General features: G+C 43.6%; 1 protein-coding gene across 5 annotated transcripts; it reads right to left on the bottom strand.

Annotated features, from left to right (window-relative positions):
• Positions 1-1200: 1200 nt before the first annotated feature.
• On the bottom strand, positions 1201-15062 carry golm2 (golgi membrane protein 2). 5 transcript variants are annotated; one of them, XM_038991670.1, is made up of 10 exons: positions 13601-15062; positions 7039-7093; positions 6593-6695; positions 6327-6417; positions 5975-6080; positions 5778-5861; positions 5353-5658; positions 4578-4730; positions 3573-3740; positions 1201-2712 (listed from the first exon to the last, which is right to left on the bottom strand). In XM_038991670.1, the coding sequence occupies exons 1-10, from the start codon at positions 13925-13927 to the stop codon at positions 2636-2638; spliced, it is 1470 nt and encodes a 489-aa protein (XP_038847598.1). In that variant the 5' UTR covers positions 13928-15062; the 3' UTR covers positions 1201-2635. The 5 variants fall into 5 exon arrangements, with proteins under 5 accessions (XP_038847598.1, XP_038847615.1, XP_038847607.1 ...); XM_038991687.1 differs by having other exon boundaries at positions 3654-3740; XM_038991679.1 differs by having other exon boundaries at positions 5778-5858.
• Positions 15063-25461: the final 10399 nt, after the last annotated feature.

The following is a 25461-nucleotide window of genomic DNA, read 5'->3' as shown; positions in this document are numbered from 1 at the left end:
GAAGAGCACTTTTGCCAGTCCTGTCTGGTCCAGCGACGGTGGGTTTGTGGGTCTGGTGAGGACCTGCCTTACAACAGGCCTACAAGCCCTCAGTCCAGCCTCTCTCAGCCTATTGCAGACAGTCAGTACTGATGGAGGGATTATGCGTTCCTGGTGTAACTCGGGCAGTTGTTGTTGCCATCCTGTACCTGTCCAGCAGGCGTGATGTTCGGATGTACCGATCCTGTGCAGGTGTTGTTACATGTGGTCTGCCACTGTGAGGACGATCAGCTGTCCGTCCTGTCTCCCTGTAGCGCTGTCTTAGGCGTTTCACAGTACAAACATTGCCATTTATTGCCCTGGCTACATCTGCAGTCCTCATGCCTCCTTGCAGCATGCCTAAGGCACATTCACACAGATGAGCAGGGAACCTGGGCATGTTTCTTTGTTTTTTTCAGAGTCAGTAGAAAGGCCTCTTTAGTGTCTTAAGTTTTCATAACTGACCTTAATTGCCTACCGTCTAAGCTGTTAGTGTCTTAACAACCGTTCCACAGGTGCATGTTCATTAATTGTTTTTGGTTCATTGAACAAGCATGGGAAACAGTGTTTAAACCCTTTACAATGAAGATCTGTGAAGTTATTTGGATTTTTACAAATTATCTTTGAAAGACAGGGTCCTGAAAAAGGGACGTTTCTTTTTTTGCTGAGTTTAGTGTATACACTCAGTATCCAAAACATTAAGAACACCAGCTCTTTCCATAAGACTGACCTGGCGAAAGTTATGATCCCTTATTTATGTCACTTGTTAAATCCATTTCAATCACTGTAGAGTAATGGGATGAGACAGGTTAAAGAAGGATTTTTAAGGCTTGAGACATGGATTGTGTGTGTGTGCCATTCAGTGGGTGAATGGGCAAGGCAAAAACATTTAAGTGCCTTTGAACAGGGTATGGTAGTAGGTGCCAGGCGCAACGGTTTGTGTCAGGAACTGCAACGCTGATGGGTTTCACGCTCAACAGTTTCCAGTATGTATCAAGAATGGTCAACCACCCAAAGGATATCCAACCAACTTGACAACTGTGGGAAACATTGGAGTCAACATGGGCCACAATCACATGCAGTTTTCCCATTGCCAGTCAGTCACGTTTTCAGGTAAAGTACAGTTCACATGCACAAGAGGTTAGAGAACAAAATATATATTTTTAACAAATCATGGCTCAAAAGGCTTTCAGGGGGAAACAGAAACAATTGTTTAATTACTTGTATCAATAATGACCACTTAATTATTTATTCTTCAGTATGAAATTATAAACTACCTCCAAGATCAGTGATACCAACAGCTTTTAGTAATCCCCAGCAGATCAGTAACACGTTGAAATTCGAGGGAAAACTTAGCTGGGGACAAGTTCACTGGTTCCACAGTTTTATCTATTAGCATCTAAATTCAGTTTTGTAACAATTAACTACTCAAATATCTTAATTACATTATGATCTTAAAAAACCAATCAGCAGCGTACATTCAATATGCCGACCTTCCATATGAAAAAAAAAAGTAAAAAAAACTTTTAAACAAAACGGATTATGCTTATTATTTAAAGGAAGAATAGTCCTTTGCGTCCTATAGTTAAAATAGAAACAATTCAAATATGTACATCTATGCCTACTGTAGTCCATTCATAATAGCAGGACAGATGTGCATTTAGTCTTCCACAGGATTCCTAATTCTAAACTGGTCTAAGTATTGCCTCCAGCTTCAAGACCTTCTTCAGGTTGATTAATAAAGATTACATGCATTAATAACAACAGCATAATTGTAAGACAGAATGAGCACTTGAGTGTTATGTCTGACAGAAATAAGGTGAACAAATAGGTTTAAGAAGCCATGAGAAGTCCTTGGCATAAGCGCTGCGTTGGTTGGCGCGGCTGTGTTTGAAGTGTGGGCGTCCATACAAGAGTCCAACAATAAGAAAGTGCCAAAGAAACTGTCCTGTCAAATTCATTGACACAGTTTGGAGCGATAGTTCAGTTATTTTTCTTTATCAAGCAACAGCTGTCCCACATCAAAGGGAAACATATTCCTTTTTTAGGTAAAGACAAGTCAAATTAAAGTTGACAATTTCAAGCAATATGCCATGCCTGCCAGTCTAGGTGACCAGGTCAGCAACAGAGTCATCCACGACAGCGAGGTTCTGGCCCAAACTGGCTCTTCCAGACCACTTCAGTCTATTCTTGCAGCTGACAGTTCATTCAAAGTAGTAAACAAAACAAAAGCCTTCATAAATCGGTCACGGGAAAAGAAAAAAAAATGTATATTGTATAGCACTCTTGTACATTATATCAATGTAATCGCTAAGGAATTCTAATACCAAATAACTTATACAACAAATATAGTTGCAAGTCAACGGCTGCACAGAATGATATTATCATGAATTGTTTTATAGATTCAATGATACATGGTTTTAGGTCAAACTGCTTCATGGAATAATAATCTGTAATCGTGTCTTCAGAATTGTCCATCGCCATAAGAGACGCAGCTAAAAACATCTTCGTGATTTCAACCAGTCCTAAACATGACATCCGTAGCATAATTGAAACAATGCGGAGGATTGTTTTGTTTGAATTTTCTATCCCAGATCCTAGAGCAAGTTGACAAGGTTTACAGAATGTCGATGGCTTGACGTCTCTTCCCATAGTCCACTGCCCGGTCTCCCTGCATGTCTCGATCTTCATCATCTGAAAGGAGATTGAAGACAGAACAAATCAGGGAGTAGTCATCTCTCTTATCCCTAAATTACATCTGCTAGATAGATTTCAAAAGGAAATCCCAAAAGATTATCATTAGGAAATCCCAAAAGATCATCATTAGGAATGCTCCATAGAGCAACATACTGTACATATTAGTCTGGTCCCATATTGGCCATAGAATTCCTAACACTACTTTTTTCACAGCCTGTTCAATGGCACTTTCAATGGCAGGGACGACAATAGCTGTTATAAAATGTCAATATCAAGTGGTTAAATGACTAAGGACCTACATGGATCTACCTGGTGGACCATTAAAAAGGTTTAACACACAAAATACTTCACAACCTAACCTTTCGCGGAGTAATGAATGACAGCGGTACAATAATGATAAGACAAGAACGCACATGCATTTAAAACTTCAAGTACTACTCAAACACAGCATCTACTAATCTACTGCAGGTGTACACAGAGATGACAAGTGGGCACATACAGGTGGTGGAGCACAGATAGTGGGGAAGCGCACGGCTGGATGAGGCATGCAGACATTGGAGTGGAGTCACTGAGAGGGAGAAGTGCCCCCACCCACATGTAGAGGTATAGGGCTTGATTGTGGTATACAATGATGGGAGGCTTGCCCTCCAGCCTAAAATGACCCACTGAACAGTCCTCAGGCTTAGACCCTGAGGGGCGGTTGGTTATGGATGTTCCTGAGACAGGAATGGTGGGTAACTCAGGGTGCTGTGAGCTCTGGCCGAGCTGGTGGTACTCAGTCTAATGCAGGGGCAGCAGGAGTGGAGGAGGGAGAAATGGTGATACAGCTGGACTTGAAGACCCCTGGCCTGGCTCACCTTGGACGTCTTCCTCCCCACCATCACCATCCTCTTCCTCATTGTAGGCCAGCTCGGCCTGCTTGTCCGCCTCGTACTCACCCACGTTCCCATCGTCCCCATTGTAGTCCGCCAGCTTAGAGCCGTGCTGCGGATCTACAGGGGACTCGTTCTCATCAAAGAAACGGCCTGTAGAGGCAGAGAAGGGCCCCATCAGGAAGGGAGGGAAGCAAAGAGATTGTGACAGAGTCAGAAGAGAAAGAATGGAGAGAGTGAATGAAAGAAAGGATGATGAAACTAAGAAACAGAGGGGATGAAGGAGGTGGTGATTGGTTGGACAGTAAAGGTATGGGAGGGAGGCATAGTTTATATGTTTAAGGGGATTTTTGGGAAGACAAAAAGAGTCATTGGCAATGAAGTGATATGTGTAAAGGAACTTGGAGGAAAACATGACGAGTGTGTGTGTGGTGCAGAGAGTGTGAAGATGAAGCAAGGAGAGGGGTAGCTGGCAGGGCAGCTGGTTGGGGTATTGTTTGGAGAGTAGGCAGCGGAGGGAGGGAGCAGAGCTGAAGCCAGGCAGGCAGCAGGAAGGAACACCCTGAGACCCTTGAAGTCAGGCGGCCTCTCCCACTGTGTGTGCACTCTGGCATCTGGCCATCTCTTTCAGTCTGTGGCGACAGCACCTCTAATATGTATGACTTCATGAGCAGTGTTGAAGAAGGTTTGTTAAAACCCTGATAGCTAGGGAAGGCAACCGCTTATAGTAGACCTATAACGCAGCCTTGAGAAAGAAAACTCGAGATAAGGCTCAGACTGTAGAATGCGTTCAAAAATAGCTTATGTAATTGTAAAGGTTATGTTGTAACCTTGACACATCTGCAAGGGAGAGAAGCTCTTCTTACTGGGACGCTGCAGCTAAAGGTCAGAGGAAAGACACAACCACAGTCTCCATGTGTCACATCTCCTGTGTACTGAGAGTTACTCCGTCTCCCCCGCCCATCCCCACCAGCCTTTGGAGGCACTCACTCTGTCTGTGACGCAGGGGCTCAGCAGGCTTGGGGTCTCTGGCATGCCGAGGTTCTATAGGGTTGGGCACCTGGGCACGGTTAGGAGGCAGAGGCAGAGGCAGTCCTGCCCCTTTCCTCTGTACACCATCTGCTTTCATCACATTGGCAGGAGCTTAAAAGGAGACAGCGAAACAGGTAGCATCAATAATCACTTTTTTTCTGTTAGAAACATTTCACCTGAAATTTGGTCATCCTTTTGGGCTTTTCATTTTTAATGTACAGTAGAGGTTCAGGGTGCACTCTCCTGTAGTACGGAATGTGTCTCCCGGAGATTGAAAACATGCTCCTTCAGACTGTAGGCTAGCTCTCTGTGAAGGAGCATGTTTTCAATCTCCGGGAGAAAAGGATGAATCACCTTTAAAAAGACAGAGGTTGCCAAACAGAGAGCAGAGCACTGCGCCAACGATACATTTCCCTCCATTTTCTACACAAACATTCCATGAAAAAAAACCTGAACTGAAAACAGGAAGCCAGCATGGCTCACGTTTTATAGCAGCTAGTGTGGAGTTCAAGGGAGGCCAAGAGTAGCGGGGCCTCTGCTGCACACAGCCATTAAGAGCCCAGTCAGAGCTGTACCCAGGCCATGGCCTCAGGTCTCGAACTCAATGACAGACACACGATAACATGTCACCACTAAAGCATTACTGCATAACTGGCTTTGTCTCTGGGCAGCAAAGCTAATAAAGTAAACTGAAAATGCAAATATGTAGTGTGTGAAGTTTGAGTTGACATACCTCTAAGCGGTCTATGCTGCTCTCCGAACTCATCTGCCTGGATGGCTGCCTTGTTGTCATCAAAGAGGATGGGTCTTTCTGCCACTGCCTGGGGGGGCTGCTGCTGGAGGGCCCCTGCTCGTCCCTCCATCCCCAGCCCTAGGACCTTGTCCTGGATCTGGAGCACAGGCCGGTCCAGAGAGAGGTCTCGACCAGCCCCCTCACCTGCCCCAGCACCTGCCCCTGCTCCCATACCGGCCCCCACCTCTCTTAACGCAGTATCAGGTATCTCTATGTGGTTCTGGGTGATGGCTGGCTTCTTCAGGGCTAGAGAGAATGAGGGGAGGAGGACAGTTCCAGTTGAAATTTGACAATGATATTTTACACTAATCTTACTGCAAGAATCGTTATCAAAAGTAGAATAACCAGAGGGAATAAATACTCACCAAATTGCACATCATCTATTTTTCCCACTTCACTGTCCTCAATACCAGGCATGCCAGCATCACTGCCAGGCTTGCCCAAATCTTCTATCCCAGGAGGGAGAGAGAGAAGAATGGATGGGGTGGAGGGAGAGAGGGTGGGTTAGCGCTGAAACATTACAGAGGCAGAATGTGGCAATATGAGCTGGTTGTAATGTTACCTTTGAGGTCAGTGTCTCGGTGTGTGGCCACAGTTAGGTGCTCTCCTGCGGTCTCCACCTCAGTCCCTCCTTCTGCAGCTCCAACCTTCCTGCTATCCAGCACACTCTGCAGAGGGCGGGAAAGAGAGACAGAGAAAAAGATAGAGGGGAGAGATTAATATAATTACCTTACTATTGCTGGGTAAGCAAAAGTCACAATGACTAAGTGCAGAACTGCTGACATCCAGGACAAAGGACATTCCACAGAGTGTATGATCTATGAACACCAACAGGGGGTGGTAGACAACCACTTACATTACGGGGAAGGAAAGGCAGGGACATCATGACTAGCAGCTCTGACAGAGGGCCTCACCTTTCTCAGCTTCACCACCTCCTCCTCCAGGGTCTTTTTAGCTTCTTCATACTCGTCCATTAGTTGTGTGATTTGACGCCCACACTGCAAACTATCATTCACACAAACAATTGGTTAGACAAATCAGAGAGAAAAGCAATGAAGCTCTTGTCAAAATTCCAACCAATGGCTATATTGGTGCGATAGTCATCATAACCTAAACTTTGCTGTGATTGAGAGCCTAGAGCAAAAACATGAAAGATGTGTTGAGAGTTCATTCTCTGTACCTCTCATACTCCAGCTTCCTCTCCAGGTTGGTGCTGTTCTTCTTCACCTCCCTCAGCTGGATCTCCTGCCTCATAAACTCCTGTTTCAGCTCCTTCAGCTGCTCTACACCCCACCCAAATAAGATAGAATATGAACCCTAAGGTTATAGTGTATGGACAAATGCAATTTCAACCATGCAGTGATATCGGGCTACAGCTTTAGTGTCGGACAATCATTCAATAAAGAAACTAGGGACGACAACATTGCAAATCTGTTTGCATTAGAGTCCACTTGGCACATGGGGGACTTGAGATAAAACATCTTAACAGCACTAATAGCATTAAGCAAACTGCTGTTACTGCTCCAGGCTCTATCTGTGGTAATACAAGCCCATACTGCTTTCTGCTAGCCTAGCCTTAAGACTCCAACAGAAGTGTGCCCTCTGCTGGCCAGTGTCTGCTCTTACCTTTCAGCCTCACAATCTCCGACATCTGTGCGGTGACATCACCCTGCACCTTCATCTGGAAAGGAGAGAAAAGAACATCAGTCTGAGGAAAGGTCACCAGAACACTTTGTTAGCAGAACTCTTTGTGCTCATCTTAATTCCAAACACAACCGGTTTAACAGGACATCTACATTATTACATGGCTGAACTAGCCTAACTGGAAAGATATCATTTTTATACTACGTTCAGATGCAATAGCATTTCAAATGTCAGCTCGGCAACAGTAGATATCTAGCTGCATAAAAAGGTTCTGTTGAGTGAAAATTCTGCTTGCAAAACACTCCCGTCTCATTCATTGCGTCTGACCCGCCGAGTGACTGGAGGACCACCCGCAGCCAGATATTGAGTCAGATCAGATGGAAGAGATCCTAAAGGACAGCCAGGCTGAGGCAGTCAGAACACAGAGCAGCAGCCTTCATTAGATCTCTACCCTTCATAATGAAGCCTGATGGAGAGAGACCTATTGCTCACTGTAATAGGAATATTTAAGAGAATAAAGTTCACATTTAGTTTAGAGTGAGTAACAATGTTTAGCATAGTTATACATTCTCTTTCTGTAATAGAGAAATGGTTTCTAGTGTTCTGTGACACTTGGGTTGATGTCACTAGACTGGATGCTGTATGTTCTGGATTAAACTCACATCTGTTGATAGCGATTGACGCCAGACTGGAGGTACAAGGACACACTGATTACGATTGTATTCTGTGAAAACACTGATTCTGTAGCAGCTGACCAAGTCCATGCCTTTTGTTTTGACTTCCCAATAGCCTCTCGGGATTAAAGAACAGTTGTCTGCTATTCAGGATATAAGGGCTGTCTCAGAGAAGGCCAGTTAGACATTTTCTCTGCTTCTGTGTTAGAGGTGTCTCCCTGTTGCAACTTGTAATAAACTGGATTGATTTTCAATTGACTTTACACCCCCAGACCGCTTAGAGTGAAACCACTTTATAATCAGAATAATGCGCTATTGGCCCATTACACATTATGACACACTGACTGGCTAAGGGGTTATTACATGTATTTTCATACATGTACAAAAGACAAAATTCAATCCCAAGTGTTTTTTGTTGCCTCAGCCAGAGGAGAGCGGCTGTGGCTTTGAGGTAGATTTAGGGAGCGGTGGGAGGGGTGCAGGCATTGATCTGAGGGGAGGAGGTGAATGTGAAATGCAGCTGGGAGAGAAACAGAGGACTGAAGGCCATCCCCGGGGCGCTATTTGTGCATGCTTAGAGGCACAGAGAACGTGAAGAGTCTACATGTCTGGTATCTGTATTCTGCACATTTGTGTGTCCATATACGCAAGTTCGACAGACAGCCTACGTGGCCACACAAACACCTGAGCTGTATAACGTGTATTTATGAATACAGTTACCGTTGTATTGAACATAATAGAACACAGTAAAAAAAGAGAGGCGAGGCTGAGGCAACATTATGCTACACCAAATAAGAGTAGGTATAAGAGTAGGTATTTGCGTTCTGAGCTCAACATCTGTGGATTTGTTACAAAGGCATTATGAGCTTAACTTATGCATACATCCTGTGTTCAGTTTCATATTTGTCTAATTCTGCAATGGTTATATTATACACCGTTGCCAGATGTAGCTTCTCTCAAAAAGGAGACAAAATCCTAATTTGTCCAGTTTGCTTTCCTTTGTCCCGTCTTTCCCCTCCCCCTACCTTGACCACAATAAAAGACGGCCCAGCGTTGCCCAGTGACTTGAAGAGTGAGCCATCGTCGCAGCACTCCTCATTGGCAGTACTAGTCACTGAGGGAGCTACTGCACATGCACAGCCTAATACTTGATATCCTCTCCTCTACCATACACAAAGTAAATGCATTCACTATATAGAACAATAATACTTGTTAGATGCGGCACGTCATCTCTGCAATACGCTTTGGTATATTCAAAAAGATGGGTATCTAATTGAAAGCACTCAAGCTGTCCAAAATCCAACACCGGCCATATAGGTCCAGTCAGCTCAGTGGCTGAGAGGCCGCAGACGGCGTGAGAACCTGTCAGACGAGAGAGAGTTCTGTCCTCCTGAGCCCCTGACTGATCCAGACAGGCCCCTCTCTGCCCTCCACCCAATTACACATCTCCCTTATCTGGGGTCTGACTAAGTCTCTACAGCCCAGCCAAATGTATAACCACTCAGAATGAGCAACAACAAAAAAACTGTCATAAGTGTAAGGACAGGAGATCCCAGCTGCTAAAAACACAGGCAAAGGACCATCAAACCTAGGAGCTTCATAGACCTACTGTATTCTACACCCTCAATGCATGAAATGAACATCAAAAGACAAAAACATCAAACCCAGCCCGGAGAAACCAAATCGATTTGAGCATGGTGCAAACACCAAGGGGATGCCTGGCTGGCTGGGATTACCCTTCCCGGGTGGCAAGTAACCACGTGTCAAAAGAGATCCCTACTTTGTTTGCCTGCCCCATATGTGTAATTCAATACTAGTCTCTCCCAAAGAAGATTCTCTCTGATAGCTCCATTGGCCCAGTCACTAAACATTTTACAGCCGTGTGGAATAGTGCCTGATAATCCTGACTGTCAAGTCAGTGTGTTAGGCTGCCATCATGCCTGGTATTCCTTATGTGCTCCTTTTTTGTTCATTGCAGGGAGTGAAAGCGAAGGAACCGCTCAATGAGTAAAGGAACCGTTATTTATAGGCTAAGGAGGGAATAGTATCCATTCGGGCACCTCTGTACGACTGTCCCAGAGACAAACAACTCCCCCACATACGAGATTCACGTCCCCATCAGTTGCCACTAGCCACCAATCAAATCACAGGGGTGGATTCTCCAGTGAGAACCAAGGGCTTGAATCAAATCCACAGAGGGAGGGAATGAGGGGCTCAGGACTTTAATGAGGCAGAATGCACAGAAGAGGAGTGGCAGTAATTACAGCATCAATGTCAGCCATTGTGGAGATAAAAGCTTCATGCTGTCACCTTCCCTGCAGAGAGACACCGAGTGGTTCACAGTTTCTCCACCAAATCTGCTGTGTGGAAAATAACAGTGCTCTTTCTTGGCACCCACAAAGTACACTGCAGATGTGGAGACGGAAACCAAAACATTAAAGCAAAGCACTTCCGACAATTACTTTGTGTTGCTTCTCTATCCTTTAGCCCTTTCAGCAGTACTAGAATGAGAGGAGTAATGGCATAACTAGGCTACGCTAATACAGCATCATTACTACTACCACCACAGTAACTCAAATCACATTCCGTATTGCATGCTCAAAAATGTGCTGGTATTGCATGCTCAAAAATGTGCTGGTATTGCATGCTCAAAAATGTGCTGGTATTGCATGCTCAAAAATGTGCTGGTATTGCATGCTCAAAAATGTGCTGGTATTGCATGCTCAAAAATGTGCTGGTATTGCATGCTCAAAAATGTATTGCATGCTCAAAAATGTATTGCATGCTCAAAAATGTATTGCATGCTCAAAAATGTGCTGGTATTGCATGCTCAAAAATGTGCTGGTATTGCATGCTCAAAAATGTATTGCATGCTCAAAAATGTGCTGGTATTGCATGCTCAAAAATGTGCTGGTATTGCATGCTCAAAAATGTGCTGGTATTGCATGCTCAAAAATGTGCTGGTATTGCATGCTCAAAAATGTGCTGGTATTGCATGCTCAAAAATGTATTGCATGCTCAAAAATGTATTGCATGCTCAAAAATGTATTGCATGCTCAAAAATGTATTGCATGCTCAAAAATGTATTGCATGCTCAAAAATGTGCTGGTATTGCATGCTCAAAAATGTATTGCATGCTCAAAAATGTGCTGGTATTGCATGCTCAAAAATGTATTGCATGCTCAAAAATGTATTGCATGCTCAAAAATGTATTGCATGCTCAAAAATGTATTGCATGCTCAAAAATGTGCTGGTATTGCATGCTCAAAAATGTGCTGGTATTGCATGCTCAAAAATGTATTGCATGCTCAAAAATGTGCTGGTATTGCATGCTCAAAAATGTATTGCATGCTCAAAAATGTGCTGGTATTGCATGCTCAAAAATGTATTGCATGCTCAAAAATGTGCTGGTATTGCATGCTCAAAAATGTATTGCATGCTCAAAAATGTGCTGGTATTGCATGCTCAAAAATGTGCTGGTATTGCATGCTCAAAAATGTGCTGGTATTGCATGCTCAAAAATGTGCTGGTTTTCATACCACTGCTGCCATTTCAATGACATTTGAGAACATGTTTGAAACATGAACACACTCCTAGCCCCAATCGAACAACTGACTGGAGAAATAAGATCATCAACTGCGTCTGCAGCAGACGTGATAGCCTTTGTTGTGGCATTGTAACGCCTGCTCAACAAAACTGCTGACAGACCGTGGGGTTAAAACTTGCAAAAGTACTCTACAAGAGACTGCGATTCGGTGGCATTCTCTGAGCCTCTTTACTCTATCGCCACCATGCTCAATGCTAGGTACAAGGACCACTACTTCAATGCAGATAAGAAACAGGGTTTACGTGAAATGTTGCAGACACAGCTGGACAAGGTGGAAACGGACACAGTGACAGTGTGCACCAAGAAAGAGAGGCCACGGACAGACAGAGCTGAAACTTCACTACTTGACATTTATGATGAAATCCTGGTTGAGACTGAACAAATGAACAACAAAACAGCACAGCAAGTAAGTGAAATAAATAGGTTTTGATTATGTTTTACTGGTAATGGAGACAAACGTAAATGCCAACAAAATAACTTTTTGGTCTGTGTGTGTTTCAACTATTTAACTGTACTAGAATGCTTACTAGAACGTTTTTTTTTGGCAAGGAAAATATTGGATATCGGTATGGGCCCAAAATTTAATATCGGTGCATCTCTAGTTATTTGTGAAGAAATGTGACACCTAACTGCCCCACAATCCAAAGTAATAAGGTTGATAGTGTGGTCTATCAAAGCAATCAGACCAATTATTTTACAAATTTTAACTGCTTGGCTTAAAACATTTTAAACTTCTTCCACTACCACAAAAACACTTGTAAAGAGTTAAATTGGTGGGACTTGCTTTTTCTTCATGCAAAATTACCATTATTTTATGAGAGAAATAAAGCAATTATTATCAAATTCTGAAGACTGTAGACTGCTTCTATCCAGCCCATGATGTAGGCCTATAACCTAGCACACTATGGTAAGACAGACCGTTCCTCATCAGACAGTCACTGCTTCATCATATGTGCGCCACACAGACACACACAAACCTGCTCTGCCCCTCCACCAGAAAGGAATATTAGAAAAGATTTGCCATTGCCTGCACTTAGCCTCTGTCCAGGCGTTTAACATGATCTTTCGTCATGATTCATCCAGTTGCATTCAATTTCACGCTATAGCCCAACTGTTATGTTTTTTTATGAGGGGCGCAATAGGGGCATGTTTTATTGGTACATACCGTAATCACAATAGGACTAAGGTTGACGTCGCCCAACCCTAACACTGGTGACATCCTGATACGGGACAAAGAGTAGATTAACGCTGGGGAAAATCTGGGACTGGTCTTACACTACGACATCCCTCATGTTGAACAGAAGATTTGCACTGTTGGACACAATTAACATTCAGGAAATGAGCTGTAATTTAAAAAAAATATACAATCCGGTTTGGGCATGGCTAGCCCACACAATCCGAAGAGCAAACATCCGTGTGGGTACGGCAGAATGCTAATTCCCCCCCATCTGTTCTCGCCACACCTCCTATGCAATCTGATGAGGCACATAAGCATACATTGAGGTGGTTGAGACAAGGAGGAGGGGAGAGGCAGACTGACTGTAGTAAGTGTAAAAAGAGGCTGATCCCCAGCCCCAGCACTGGGCACACAGATGGGCCCCAGCTGGGACTCATAACCCCCATGTCAGCAAGGAGGGAGACTTTACCTCCTGTAAAATGACTAATATAAGTGTACAAATATACACCAATAAACAATTTGCAAACTGCAATGCCAGGTTAGCAGGTGCTATTGTGATGGGGATAAATGAGTTTAGCTGTTATATGATATGGCTTTTGAAATCACCTTTGAGATTCAAAGGATCTGGTGGCTATCATAGCTGAAGTAGATAAAATAACCACTTAAACTAAAATATTGTTTATGAGTATAACCTACATTTAAAATGACATCAAGACTCATTCCTTGATTTAGGAAGTACATTTAAAAAAACATTGTCACTTAGGTTGTACTGACGTGTACCTCAAACTCATCTGAGGCTTAGATAACAACAATGCACTGGGACAACACACTCAACTTTGGCTTGCTTGTGTGTGTGTTTTGAGCATTCAAATCGTTGCTGGAGACTGCTCAGTCTTTACCCATGTTGGTAGATGTCACTAGGTTGACATCACAGGTTTAGCCCTCCACTGTAATACAATAGGATGCAGGTGCAAGGCTGCTTTCCACCTGTCAAACCTTTGGCACAGTTAGTTAATAAGCCTAAGATATGCAGGAACTAGGAAGCATAGGTACTACGGATGGACTTAGTGATCTAGTCCTACCTACCTTTTCATCTGTGCACTTTTTGATGAGTGCTTCACGAGCATGCAGCTTGCCCTCCAGCATGCTGTTATCTCCATCCTTCTGATCGATCTGTTTCCTGTGCGTGTCTACCTGCACCATCAGCTCTGAGTTGCGCTTCTCCAGTCGACTGCGCGCCGCGTCGGTCCGCTTCACCTGTGTCTGCACCTCTGCCAACTCGTCCAATAGGCGCCCTTGCTTGTTGGACACAGTCCAGTAGTTGAAAGAAAGTATGGCAATGATCACCATCAATGCGATCAGGATGAAGGACGGGAGACGGCCTCCCCGTCGGTTTGCGCCAAAGCCAACCATTTCAGAATGTATTAGATAACTGATCTAGAAAACTAAATAAGCCTATGCTTCTCCTGGTAAACAAATTGGGTAGCTGACATGCCGTTCAATTACAGCAAACACACAGCCACTGAGATAGTCAATAAAGAAAGCATTTGTATCAAACCCCAAACGAGTTTCTTGCATTAGTTAGCTGCAGGGAATGTGGGGAACAGTTATTCACGCGCCTTCCCTCTTCCGCACAGTCTTGTTTGCATTCATCCAACGACGCTGTAAGATGAAATGCATCTGCAGCGACGTGGCCTAAATGCAACAAACGTGGACAAACACTAGCCAGCATGCAAGTGCCAAATTTATTTAGCTATCTAACGAGTCCAGTGTCAAAATATCTGAACGAATCTGGTGGGTCCTGAGTCGTTTCAAGATAGATAGAAAAAGTGTATTTATCCACCAAATCGTAAACCTACAGTAGCTAGCTAACGCATTAGCAACCTGACTGCATTAACACAGATTTACCAAACTGGTTTGGCTAGCTGCTTGCACTGAAAGTGCTAGTCAGACACTAGAAAGCAACTATTGCCATCCTAATGATACAGCTTGATTATGGATCTTAATTCTGTATATAGAAAATACTGTATTCAAACGTTAATCTAGCTAACCTTTATAGCGCTATCCAATGCAATTCAACGTAGTCACTACGCGTTAACTGCTAATCATTGTCGCTACTACGCGAGATAGCAACATAGGGTAGCAATACGTTCTTTGTAGCTAGCTATTAGACTCATTGAAATAAGGTTACACGTGGTAAACGCTTATTTTACCAATAGATAACAATTTCCCTTGTTAGTTTGCGGTCATATTCCTAATCAGATCATTTTTGTTTTACCCCTGTCCCCAGTCTCGAGCCTGTCTTGTCTGTTGATATGGTTACTTTAGCTACTTCCACCTTGGCTTGGCTGGCATATCCTCCGTTGTTGGTACCTCTTGACTCGTGGATACGAAACGCAAGCGACGTTGAATACAGTGATTAGCTATATCGTTATAAAAGGTTAGACAGTTAACGTCACATTGACAAAAGACTAGCTAATGTAGACACACAATACAAGCTAGTTTGTCAAACCACCAATTTCAGATTTCTGAAGTGTAGCCAAGGCGTGCAAGGTGCATGGTTGGGTTAAAGTGACAGTACAATGATCCAATCATGACATACGTCTTGCAATAAAGAACACATTCTATTGGGTAGTTATTGTATGTTTGGAAGCACATTGGATGAGAAAAATGACATAGACGGGGTTTATCCAGATCATGAGGGGGTGTTGGATTCAGATTTCTAATGCGCTGAAGTTCCGTGTTCGTAGGCAAGGCAGCACACAGTGGACAGAAATATGAGTCAAATTTATCAAACATGTTGGTGTCTGACTCGGGTGGAAGTGTGTGTGTGTGCAGGGCCGGTTCCAGGCATAAGCGAAATAAGTGGTCACTTAAGGGGCCCAACCAATTATTATATATATATATTTTTTACTCAGTTAGTGTCTCAACTTACTATTAAAGGTGCAATATGCAGAAATCATTCCACCATTTCCTGGTTGCTAAAATTCTAATAGTTTGCCTAATTCCAGTTTATGTGACAAAACAAGCAATGTATAGTGTAGTGAATTACTGTACCTTCTAAACCGCTGTGCAATATCTTTTCAGTAACCAAAAAGACTGTATTTTCAGCTGTTTGAAGCGGTTGTATAAAACCAAAAGTAAACTACGCAAATACCAAACTTAAGCACGGGAAGCATAGAAATAGCACACATAGAGCAGATCTACCGCTTCTTAGACTTGATTTAAATGAGAATGACAGATCTATAACTCACATTTCTATGTTGATTTGGTCACCCAAAGTTACATATTGCAGCTTTAAGAATAAGAATTGTAGACTGCACCAGGTGGAATTTAACACTTTTTTTATTGGTATTTAGTCTAGCCAGCTATCTAAACTTGTAGTAATCATGGCCGAATACCGACCGTGCACATGCCCAGGGGCCCTCCGACCAATCGGATTCCACGCTTCAAGATTGCTTCGATCACGTGGACTGGGATATGTTCCGGATAGCCTCAGACAACAACATTGATGTATACGCTGATTCGGTGAGCGAGTTTATTAGCAAGTGCATCGGTGATGTTGTAACCACGGTGACTATTAAAACTTACCCCAACCAGAAACCATGGATTGATGGCAGCAATCGCGCAAAACTGAAAGCGCGAACCACTGCTTTTAATCATGGCAAAGCGACCGGGAAACATGACCAAATACAAACAGTGTAGCTATTCCCTCCGCAAGGCAATCAAACAAGCTAAGCGTCAGTATAGAGACAAAGTAGAGTCGCAATTCAACGGCTCAGACACGAGACGTATGTGGCAGGGTCTACAGTCAATCACGGATTACAAAAAGAAAACCAGCCCGTCGCGGACACCGATGTCTTGCCCCCAGACAAACTAAACAACTTATTTGCTCGCTTTGAGGACAATACATTGCCACTGACACGGCCAGCTACCAAAACCTGCGGGCTCTCCTTCACTGCAGCCAACGTGAGTAAAACATTTAAACGTGTTAACCCTCGCAAGGCTACCGGCCCAGACGACATCCCTAGCCGCGTCCTCAGAGCATGCGCAGACCAGCTGCCTGGTGTGTTTATGGACATATTCAATCAATCCGTATCCCAGTCTGCTGTTCCCACATGCTTCAAGAGGGCCACCATTGTTCCTGTTCCCAAGAAAGCTAAGGTAACTGAGATAAACAACTACCGCCCCGTAGCACTCACTTCCGTCATCATGAAGTGCTTTGAGAGACTAGTCAAGGATCACATCACCTCCACCCTAGCTGACACCATGGACCCACTCCAATTTGCTTACCGCCCCAATAGGTCCACAGATGACGCAATCACAATCACACTGCACACTGCACACTGCCCTAACCCATCTGGACAAGAGGAATACCTATGTAAGAATGCTGTTCATCGATTACAGCTCAGCATTTAACACCACAGTACACTCAAAACTCATCATTAAGCCCGAGACCCTGGGTCTCGACCCCGCCCTGTGCAACTGGGTCCTGGACTTTCTGACGGGCCGCCCCCAGGTAGTGAGGGTAGGAAACAACATCTCCACCCCGCTGATCCTCAACACTGGGGCCCCACAAGGGTGCATTATCAGCCCTCTCCTGTACTCCCTATTCAACCATGACTGCGTGGCCATGCACGCCTCCAACTCAATCATCAAGTTTGCAGACGACACTACAGTGTTAGAATTGATTACCAACAACGACGAGACGGCCTACGGGGAGGAGGTGAGGGCCCTTGGAGTGTGGTGTCAGGAAAATAACCTCACACTCAACGTCAACAAAACAATGGAGATGATTATGGACTTCAGGAAACAGCAGAGGGAGCACCCCCCTATCCACATCGACGGGACAGTAGTGGAGAAGGTGGAAAGTTAAGTTCCTCGGCGTACACATTACGGACAAACTGAAATGGTCCACCCACACAGACAGCGTGGTGAAGAAGGCTGAAGAAATTTGGCTTGTCACCAAAAACACTCAAACTTTTACAGATCCACAATCGTGAGCATCCTGTCGGGCTGTATCACCGCCTGGTACAACTCCACCCACAACCGTAAGGCTCTCCAGAGGGTAGTGAGGTCTGCACAACGCATCACCGGGAGCAAACTACCTGCCCTCCAGGACACCTACACCACCCGATGTCACAGGAAGGCCAAAAAGATCATCAAGGACAACAACCACCCGAGCCACTGCCTGTTCACTCTGCTATCATCCAGAAGGCTAGGTCAGTACAGGTGCATCAAAGCTGGGACCGAGAGACTGAAAGCTTCTATCTCAAAGCCATCAGACTATTAAACAGCCATCACTAACATTGAGCGACTGCTGCCAACATACTGACTCAATCTCTAGCCACTTTAATAATTAAATCTTGGATGTAATAAATGTATCACTAGTCACTTTAAACAATGCCACTTTATATAATGTTTACATACCCTACATTACTCATCTCATATGTACAGATGAAGTCAGAAGTTTACATACACTTAGGTTGGAATCATTAAAACTCATTTTTCAACCACTCCACACATTTCTTGTTAACAAACTATAGTTTTGGCAAGTCGGTTAGGACATCTACTTTGTGCATGACACAAGTCATTTTTCCAACAATTGTTTACAGAAAGATTATTTCACTTATAACTCACTGTATCACAATTCCAGTGGGTCAGAAGTTTACATACACTAAGTTGACTGTGCCTTTAAACAGCTTGAAAATTATGTACTGCCTTTAGAAGCTTCTGATAGGCTAATTGACATCATTTCAGTCAATTGGAGGTGTACCTGTGGATGTATTTCAAGGCCTACCTTCAAACTCAGTGCCTCTTTACTTGACATCATGGGAAAATCAAAAGAAATCAGCCAAGACCTCAGAAAAAAGAATTGTAGACCTCCACAAGTCTGGTTCATCCTTGGGAGCAATTTACAAACACCTGAAGGTACCACGTTCATCTGTACAAACAATACTACGCAATATAAAGTATAAACACCATGGGACCACGCAGCCGTCATACCGCTCAGGAAGGAGATGAGTTCTGTCTCCTAGAGATGAATGTACTTTGGTGCGAAAAGTGCAAATCAATCCCAGAACAACAGCAAAGGACCTTGTGAAGATGCTGGAGGAAACAGGTACAAAAGTACCTATATCCACAGTAAAACGAGTCCTATATCGACATAACCTGAAAGGCCACTCAGCAAGGAAGAAGCCACTGCTCCAAAACCGCCATAAAAAAGCCAGACTATGGTTTGCAACTGCACATGGGGACAAATATCGTACTTTTTGGAGAAATGTCCTCTGGTCTGATGAAACAAAAATAGAACTGTTTGGCCATAATGACCATCATTATGTTTGGAGGAAAAAGGGGGGGGCTAGCAAGCCGAAGAACACCATCCCAACCGTGAAGCAAGGGGGTGGCAGCATCATGTTGAGGGGGTGCTTTGCTGCAGGAGGGACTGGTGCACTTCACAAAATAGATGGCATCATGAGGTAGAAAAATTCTGTGGATATATTGAAGTAACATCTCAAGAAAGTCAGGAAGCAACAAAGTCAAGGTATTGGAGTGACCATCACAAAGCCCTGACCTCAATCTTGTAGAAAAGTTGTGGGCAGAACTGAAAAAGCGTGTGCGAGCAAGGAGGCCTACAAACCTGACTCAGTTACACCAGCTATGTCAGGAGAAATGGCCCAAAATTCACCCAACTTATTGTGGGAAGCTTGTGGAAGGCTACCCGAAATGTTTGATACAAGTTAAACAATTTAAAGGCAATGCTACCAAATACTAATTGAGTGTATGTAAACTTCTGACCCACTGGGAATGTGATGAAAGTAATAAAAGCTGAAATAAATAATTCTCTCTACTATGATTCTGACATTTCACATTCTTAAAATAAAGTGGTGATCCTAACTGACCTAAGACAGGGAATTTTTACTGGGATTAAATGTCAGGAATTGTGAAAAACTGAGTTTAAATGTATTTGGCTAAGGTGTATGTAAACGTCCGACTTCAACTGTATATACTGTACTCTATACCATCTACTGCATCTTGCCTATGCCGTTCGGCCATCGCTCATCCATATATTTATATGTACATATTCTTATTAATTCCTTTAGAGTTGTGTGTATATGGTAGTTGTTGTGAAATTGTTAGATTACTTGTTACATATTACCGCACGGTCGGAACTAGAAGCACAAGCATTTCGCTACACTCGCATTAACATCTGCTAACCATGTGTATGTGACCAATAAAATTTGATTTGATTTTGTTCGTCACTGTCACTCAGATATCATATAAACATGGCGTAAGTAATTACAAAATGGGTAGAATTGCAGGAAATTAACTGTAAAACTGCCATGTTTTTCTCTGCCCCATGGCAAAATGTGTAGAATGGCACACAACTTGCTGTAAATGTGCAATGCAGCGTTTTTATCTCAATCAAATTATTTCTGGGCAACAATTAAGTACCTTACTGTGATTGTTTTAAATTAAAATGATAAACTAACAAAAATAGCTTCTTAGCAAAGATACATTTCTCAAGGAAGAATTTTGATAAGACTGTCTGGGAGTGGTCTGGGTGGGGAGGGAAAAACATAATGAACTGTTATTGGCAGAAAGGTTTGGAATTAAAATTATAAAAAAATAACAAAAATAGCTTCTTAGCAAAGAGAAATTTCTCAAGGAAGAATTTTGATAAGACTGTCTGGGAGTGGTCTGAGTAGGGACGGAAAAACATAATCATAAACATAAACATAATAACTGTTATTGGCAGAGAGGTTTGGAACTATCTTTCTTATTGATATTTAAGAAATAAGGCACGAGGGGGTGTGGTTTATGGCCAATATACCAAGGCGAAGGGATGTTCTTTACACGACGCAACGCGGAGTGCCTAGATGCCTCAGATACCTCCTTTGTCCCACCTCCCACACATGCGGTTACCTCCACTGTACCCGCACCCCACCATACCCCTGTCTGTACATTATGCCGTGAATCTTTTCTACCACGCCCAAAAATCTGCTCCTTTTATTCTCTGTCCCCAACGCACGAGACGACCAGTTTTGATAGCCTTTAGCCGTACCCTCATCCTACTCCTCCTCTGTTCCTCGGGTGAATTGGAGGTTAACACAGGCCCTGCGTGTCCCCAGGCACTCTCATTTGTTGACTTCTGTAATCAAAAAAGCCTTGGTTTCATGCATGTTAACGTCAGAAGCCTCCTCCCTAAGTTTGTTTTACTCACTGCTTTAGCACACTCCGCCAACCCTGATGTCCTTGCCGTGTCTGAATCCTGGCTTAGGAAGGCCACCAAAAATTCTGAGATTTCCATCCCCAACTACAACATTTTCTGTCAAGATAGAACTGCCAAAGGGGGAGGAGTTGCAATCTACTGCAGAGATAGATTGCAAAGTTCTGTCATACTTTCCAGGTCTATGCCCAAACAGTTCGAGCTTCTAATTTTAAAAATGTATCTCTCCAGAAATAAGTCTCTCACTGTTGCCGCCTGTTATAGACCCCCCTCAGCTCCCAGCTGAGCCCTGGACACCATATGTGAATTGATTGCCCCTCATCTATCTTCAGAGTTCGTTCTGTTAGGTGACCTAAACTGGGATATGCTTAACCCACCGGCAGTCCTACAATCTAAGCTAGATGCCCTCAATCTCACACAAATTATCAAGGAACCCACCAGGTACAACCCTAAATCCGTAAACATGAGCACCCTCATAGATATTATCCTAACCAACTTGCCCTCCAAATACACCTCTGCTGTTTTTAATCAGGATCTCAGCGATCACTGCCTCATTGCCTGCATCTGCTATGGGTCCGCGGTCAAACGACCACCCTTCATCACTGTCAAATGCTCCATAAAACACTTCTGCGAGCAGGCCTTTCTAATCGACCTGGCCCGGGTATCCTGGAAGGATATTGACCTCATCCCGTCAATTACTTTCTTTAAAAGTAATTTCCTCACCATCTTAAATAAGCATGCCCCTTTCAAAAAATGTAGAACTAAGAACAGATATAGCCCTTGGTTCACTCCACACTGGACTGCCCTCGACCAGCACAAAAACATCCTGTGGCGGACTGCAATAGCATTGAATAGTCCCTGCGATATGCAACTGTTCAGGGAAGTCAGGAACCAATACACGCAGTCAGTCAGGAAAGCAAAGGCTAGCTTTTTCAAACAGAAATTTGCATCCTGTAGCTCTAACTCCAAAAAGTTTTGGGACACTGTAAAGTCCATGTAGAACAAGAGCACCTCCTCCCAGCTGCCCACTGCACTGAGGCTAGGTAACACTGTCACCAGCGATAAATCCATAATAATCGAGAATTTCAATAAGCCTTTCTTCTCTACGGCTGGCCATGCTTTCCTCCTGGCTACCCCAACCCCTGCCAACAGCTCTGCACCCCCCGCAGCTACTTGCCCAAGCCTCCCCAGCTTCTCTTTCACCCAAATCCAGATAGCAGATGTTCTGAAAGAGCTGCAAAACCTGGACCCGTACAAATCAGCTGGGCTAGACCATCTGGACCCTCTCTTTCTAAAATTATCCGCCGCCGTTGTTGCAACCCCTATTACCAGTTTGTTCAACCTGTCTTTCGTATCGTCCGAGATCCCTAAAGATTGGAAAGCTGTCGCGGTCATCCCCCTCTTCAAAGGGTGTGACACTCTAGACCCAAACTGTTATAGACCTATATCCATCCTGCCCTGCCTCTCTAAAGTCTTCAAAAGCCAAGTTAATAAACAGATCACTGACCATTTCAAATCCCACCGTACCTTCTCCGCTGTGCAATCCGGTTTCCGAGCTGGTCACGGGTGCACCTCAGCCACGCTCAAGGTACTAAACGATATCAAAGCCGCCATCGATAAAAGATTGTACTGTGCAGCCGTCTTCATCGACCTGGCCAAGGCTTTCGACTCTGTCAATCACCGTATTCTTATCGGCAGACTCAACAGCCTTGGTTTCTCAAATGACTGCCTCGCCTGGTTCACCAACTACTTCTCAGATAGAGTTCAGTGTGTCAAATCGGAGGGCCTGTTGTCCGGACCTCTGGCAGTCTCTATGGGGGTGCCCCAGGGTTCAATTCTCGGGCTGACTTGTATAAATCAACGATGTCGCTCTTGCTTCTTGTGACTCCCTGATCCACCTCTACGTAGACGACCCCATTCTGTATACATCTGGCCCTTCTTTGGACACTGTGTTAACAAACCTCCAAACAAGCTTCAATGCCATACAACACTCCTTCCGTGGCCTCCAACTGCTCTTAAACGCTAGTAAAACTAAATGCATGCAACCATTCGCTGCCCGCACCCGCCCGCCCGACTAGCAACACTACTCTGGATGGTTCAAAATATGTGGACAACTACAAATACCTAGGTGTCTGGCTAGACTGTAAACTCTCCTTCCAGACTCATATTAAACATCTCCAATCCAAAATTAAATCTAGAATCGGCTTTCTATTTCGCAACAAAGCCTCCTTCACTCATGCCGCCAAACATACCCTAGTAAAACTGACTATCCTACCGATCCTCAACTTCGGCGATGTCATTTACAAAATAGCTTCCAACACTCTACTCAGCAAACTGGATGCAGTCTATCAAAGTGCCATCTGTTTTGTCACCAAAGCCCCATATACTACCCACCACTGTAACCTGTATGCTCTAATCGGCTGGCCCTCGCTACATATTCGTCGCCAGACCCACTGGCTCCAGGTCATCTATAAGTCTTTGCTAGTTAAAGCTCCACCTTATCTCAGCTCACTGGTCACGACAACAACACCCACCCGTAGCAATGCGCTCCAGCAGGTATATCTCACTGGTCATCCCCAAAGCCAACACCTGCTTTGGCCGCCTTTCCTTTCAGTTCCCTGCTGTCAATGACTGGAACAAATTGCAAAAATCGCTGAAGCTGGAGACTTATATTTCCCTCACTAACTTTAAACATCAGCTATCCGAGCAGCTAACCGATCGCTGCAACTGTACATAGCCCATCTGTAAATAGCCCATCCAATCTACCTACCTCATCCCCATATTGTTTTTATTTACTTTTCTGCTCTTTTGCACACCAGCATTTCTACTCGCACATCATCATCTTCACATCTATCACTCCAGTGTTAATTAGCTAAATTGTAATTACTTGCTACTATGGCCTATTTATTGCCTTACCTCCTCACGCCATTTGCACACACTGTATATAGACTTTCTTTTTTTTCTATTGTGTTATTGACTGTACGCTTGTTTATTCCATGTGTAACTCAACTCTGTGTTGTTGTTTGTGTCGCACTGCTTTGCTTTATCTTGGCCAGGTCGCAGTTGTAAATGGGAACTTGTTCTCAACTAGCCTACCTGGTTAAAGAAAAGTGAAATAAATTAAAAAGTAAAAAATTGCTATTATAAACTGGTTACCAACTTAATTAGAGCAGTAAAAATAAATGTTTTGTCATACCCGTGGTATACGGTCTGATATACCACGGCTGTCAGCCAATCAGCATTAAGGGCTCAAACCACCCAGTTTATAATAACCAATTTAGCCCATGGTGATTTCACCATGGAAGGCCAAAACTCCATCACACCAAATTAGACTGACATTTTTGGCGGTCTTTTCAAACAGCTCTTACACTAAAATAGCATTATCATGTTCACAATTTCACAGTATAGTGTGGAAACATATAAAACATAGGTCAATCACCTTTAAAACGGCAACGTTTTCTCTACGCCTTATGGCAAAATGTGTAGAATTTGCAGTAAATTAACTTTAAAACGTACATTTCTCTCCACCGTCAAGAGGGGGGGGGCACTAAAATGTTTTGCCGAGAGTTGGGGGCCCCCCCAAACAAGTCTCGCTTAGGGTCCCCTAAAGGCTAGCGCCGTCCCCGTGTGTATGTGTATGTGTATGTAATTTGTCATTGTATCTACAACCTCAAAGAATGAGAACCAATCAAGAATCAGAACAGACACTACACTGAAGGTGTCAGAGTGGCAATCGACAGAAAATAAGCAACTTGATAGCTTTAAATGGTGTTGAGCTTTTTTCTTAACCCTCATGGAGATTTAGTTTATACTCCTACAATTGTTATATTTATATTGAGTGCTCTTGATGTGTGGAAATGGTACAGAATGCGCCAATGCTGTTTGGAACACAACAACCAATGTCATACCTGAGGGGTATACTACAAAGCAGGATCAATGAGTTAGCCAGCTAACTTTGATAAACAACCAGAAATAACTACACCTACTGCTTTTCTGTTTCATTATGAAAGTTAAACTTTGATATGTGTTTTTGGCTGTTGAGTCAATTACACCATGCCCATTTCAAGATTCTCTTTCTAAAAAATAAAAAGTTATTTCAGAATATTTGGGCATGTTATCTGGCTAACTCATTGATTAAGCTTTGTAGTATACCCCTCTGGTTAGTGGTCTGGTTAAATAACGTCATGTTGAAGTGAAACAACCCTGTCACGTTGATGTAGGCTACAATAACCAGGTTTCAATCCATTATCTGTATACAATGACGAGATGCCCATATCTTCAACCTAACAATGGGGCAAGATAAGTCCAAAATATGGCCATAGAGACGCATTGGGCTTATTTTGTAAAGATCGCTTCGCCTCTTGTATCTGTTTCCATCCAACCATTTTATGCGTATGTGTCACACTCTGGCCTTTGTTATATTGATTTTCTTTATTAGTTTAGTTAGGTCAGGGTGTGATATGGGATGTTTGTGTGTTTTTGTCTAGTTTAGGGTGTGTGTATTGTTTAGGGGGTTTTGTAGTATGTATGGGGTTGTGTTCAGTGTAGGTGTTTAGGAAAGTCTATGGTTGCCTGATTTGGTTCTCAATCAGAGACAGCTGTTTATTGTTGTCTCTGATTGGGAGCCATATTTAAGGCAGCCATAGGCTTTAGGTGTTTGTGGGTAATTGTCTATGTTGAATGTTTGTAGCTTGTGTGTGCACTAACGTTTGTAGCT

Source organism: Salvelinus namaycush, chromosome 1, assembly GCF_016432855.1.
Source record: "Salvelinus namaycush isolate Seneca chromosome 1, SaNama_1.0, whole genome shotgun sequence".
In the NCBI taxonomy this organism is placed as follows: Eukaryota; Metazoa; Chordata; class Actinopteri; order Salmoniformes; family Salmonidae; genus Salvelinus; species Salvelinus namaycush.
The sequence above is the reverse complement of the archived record's forward strand: the minus strand, read 5'-3'. Positions and strand labels throughout refer to the sequence as shown.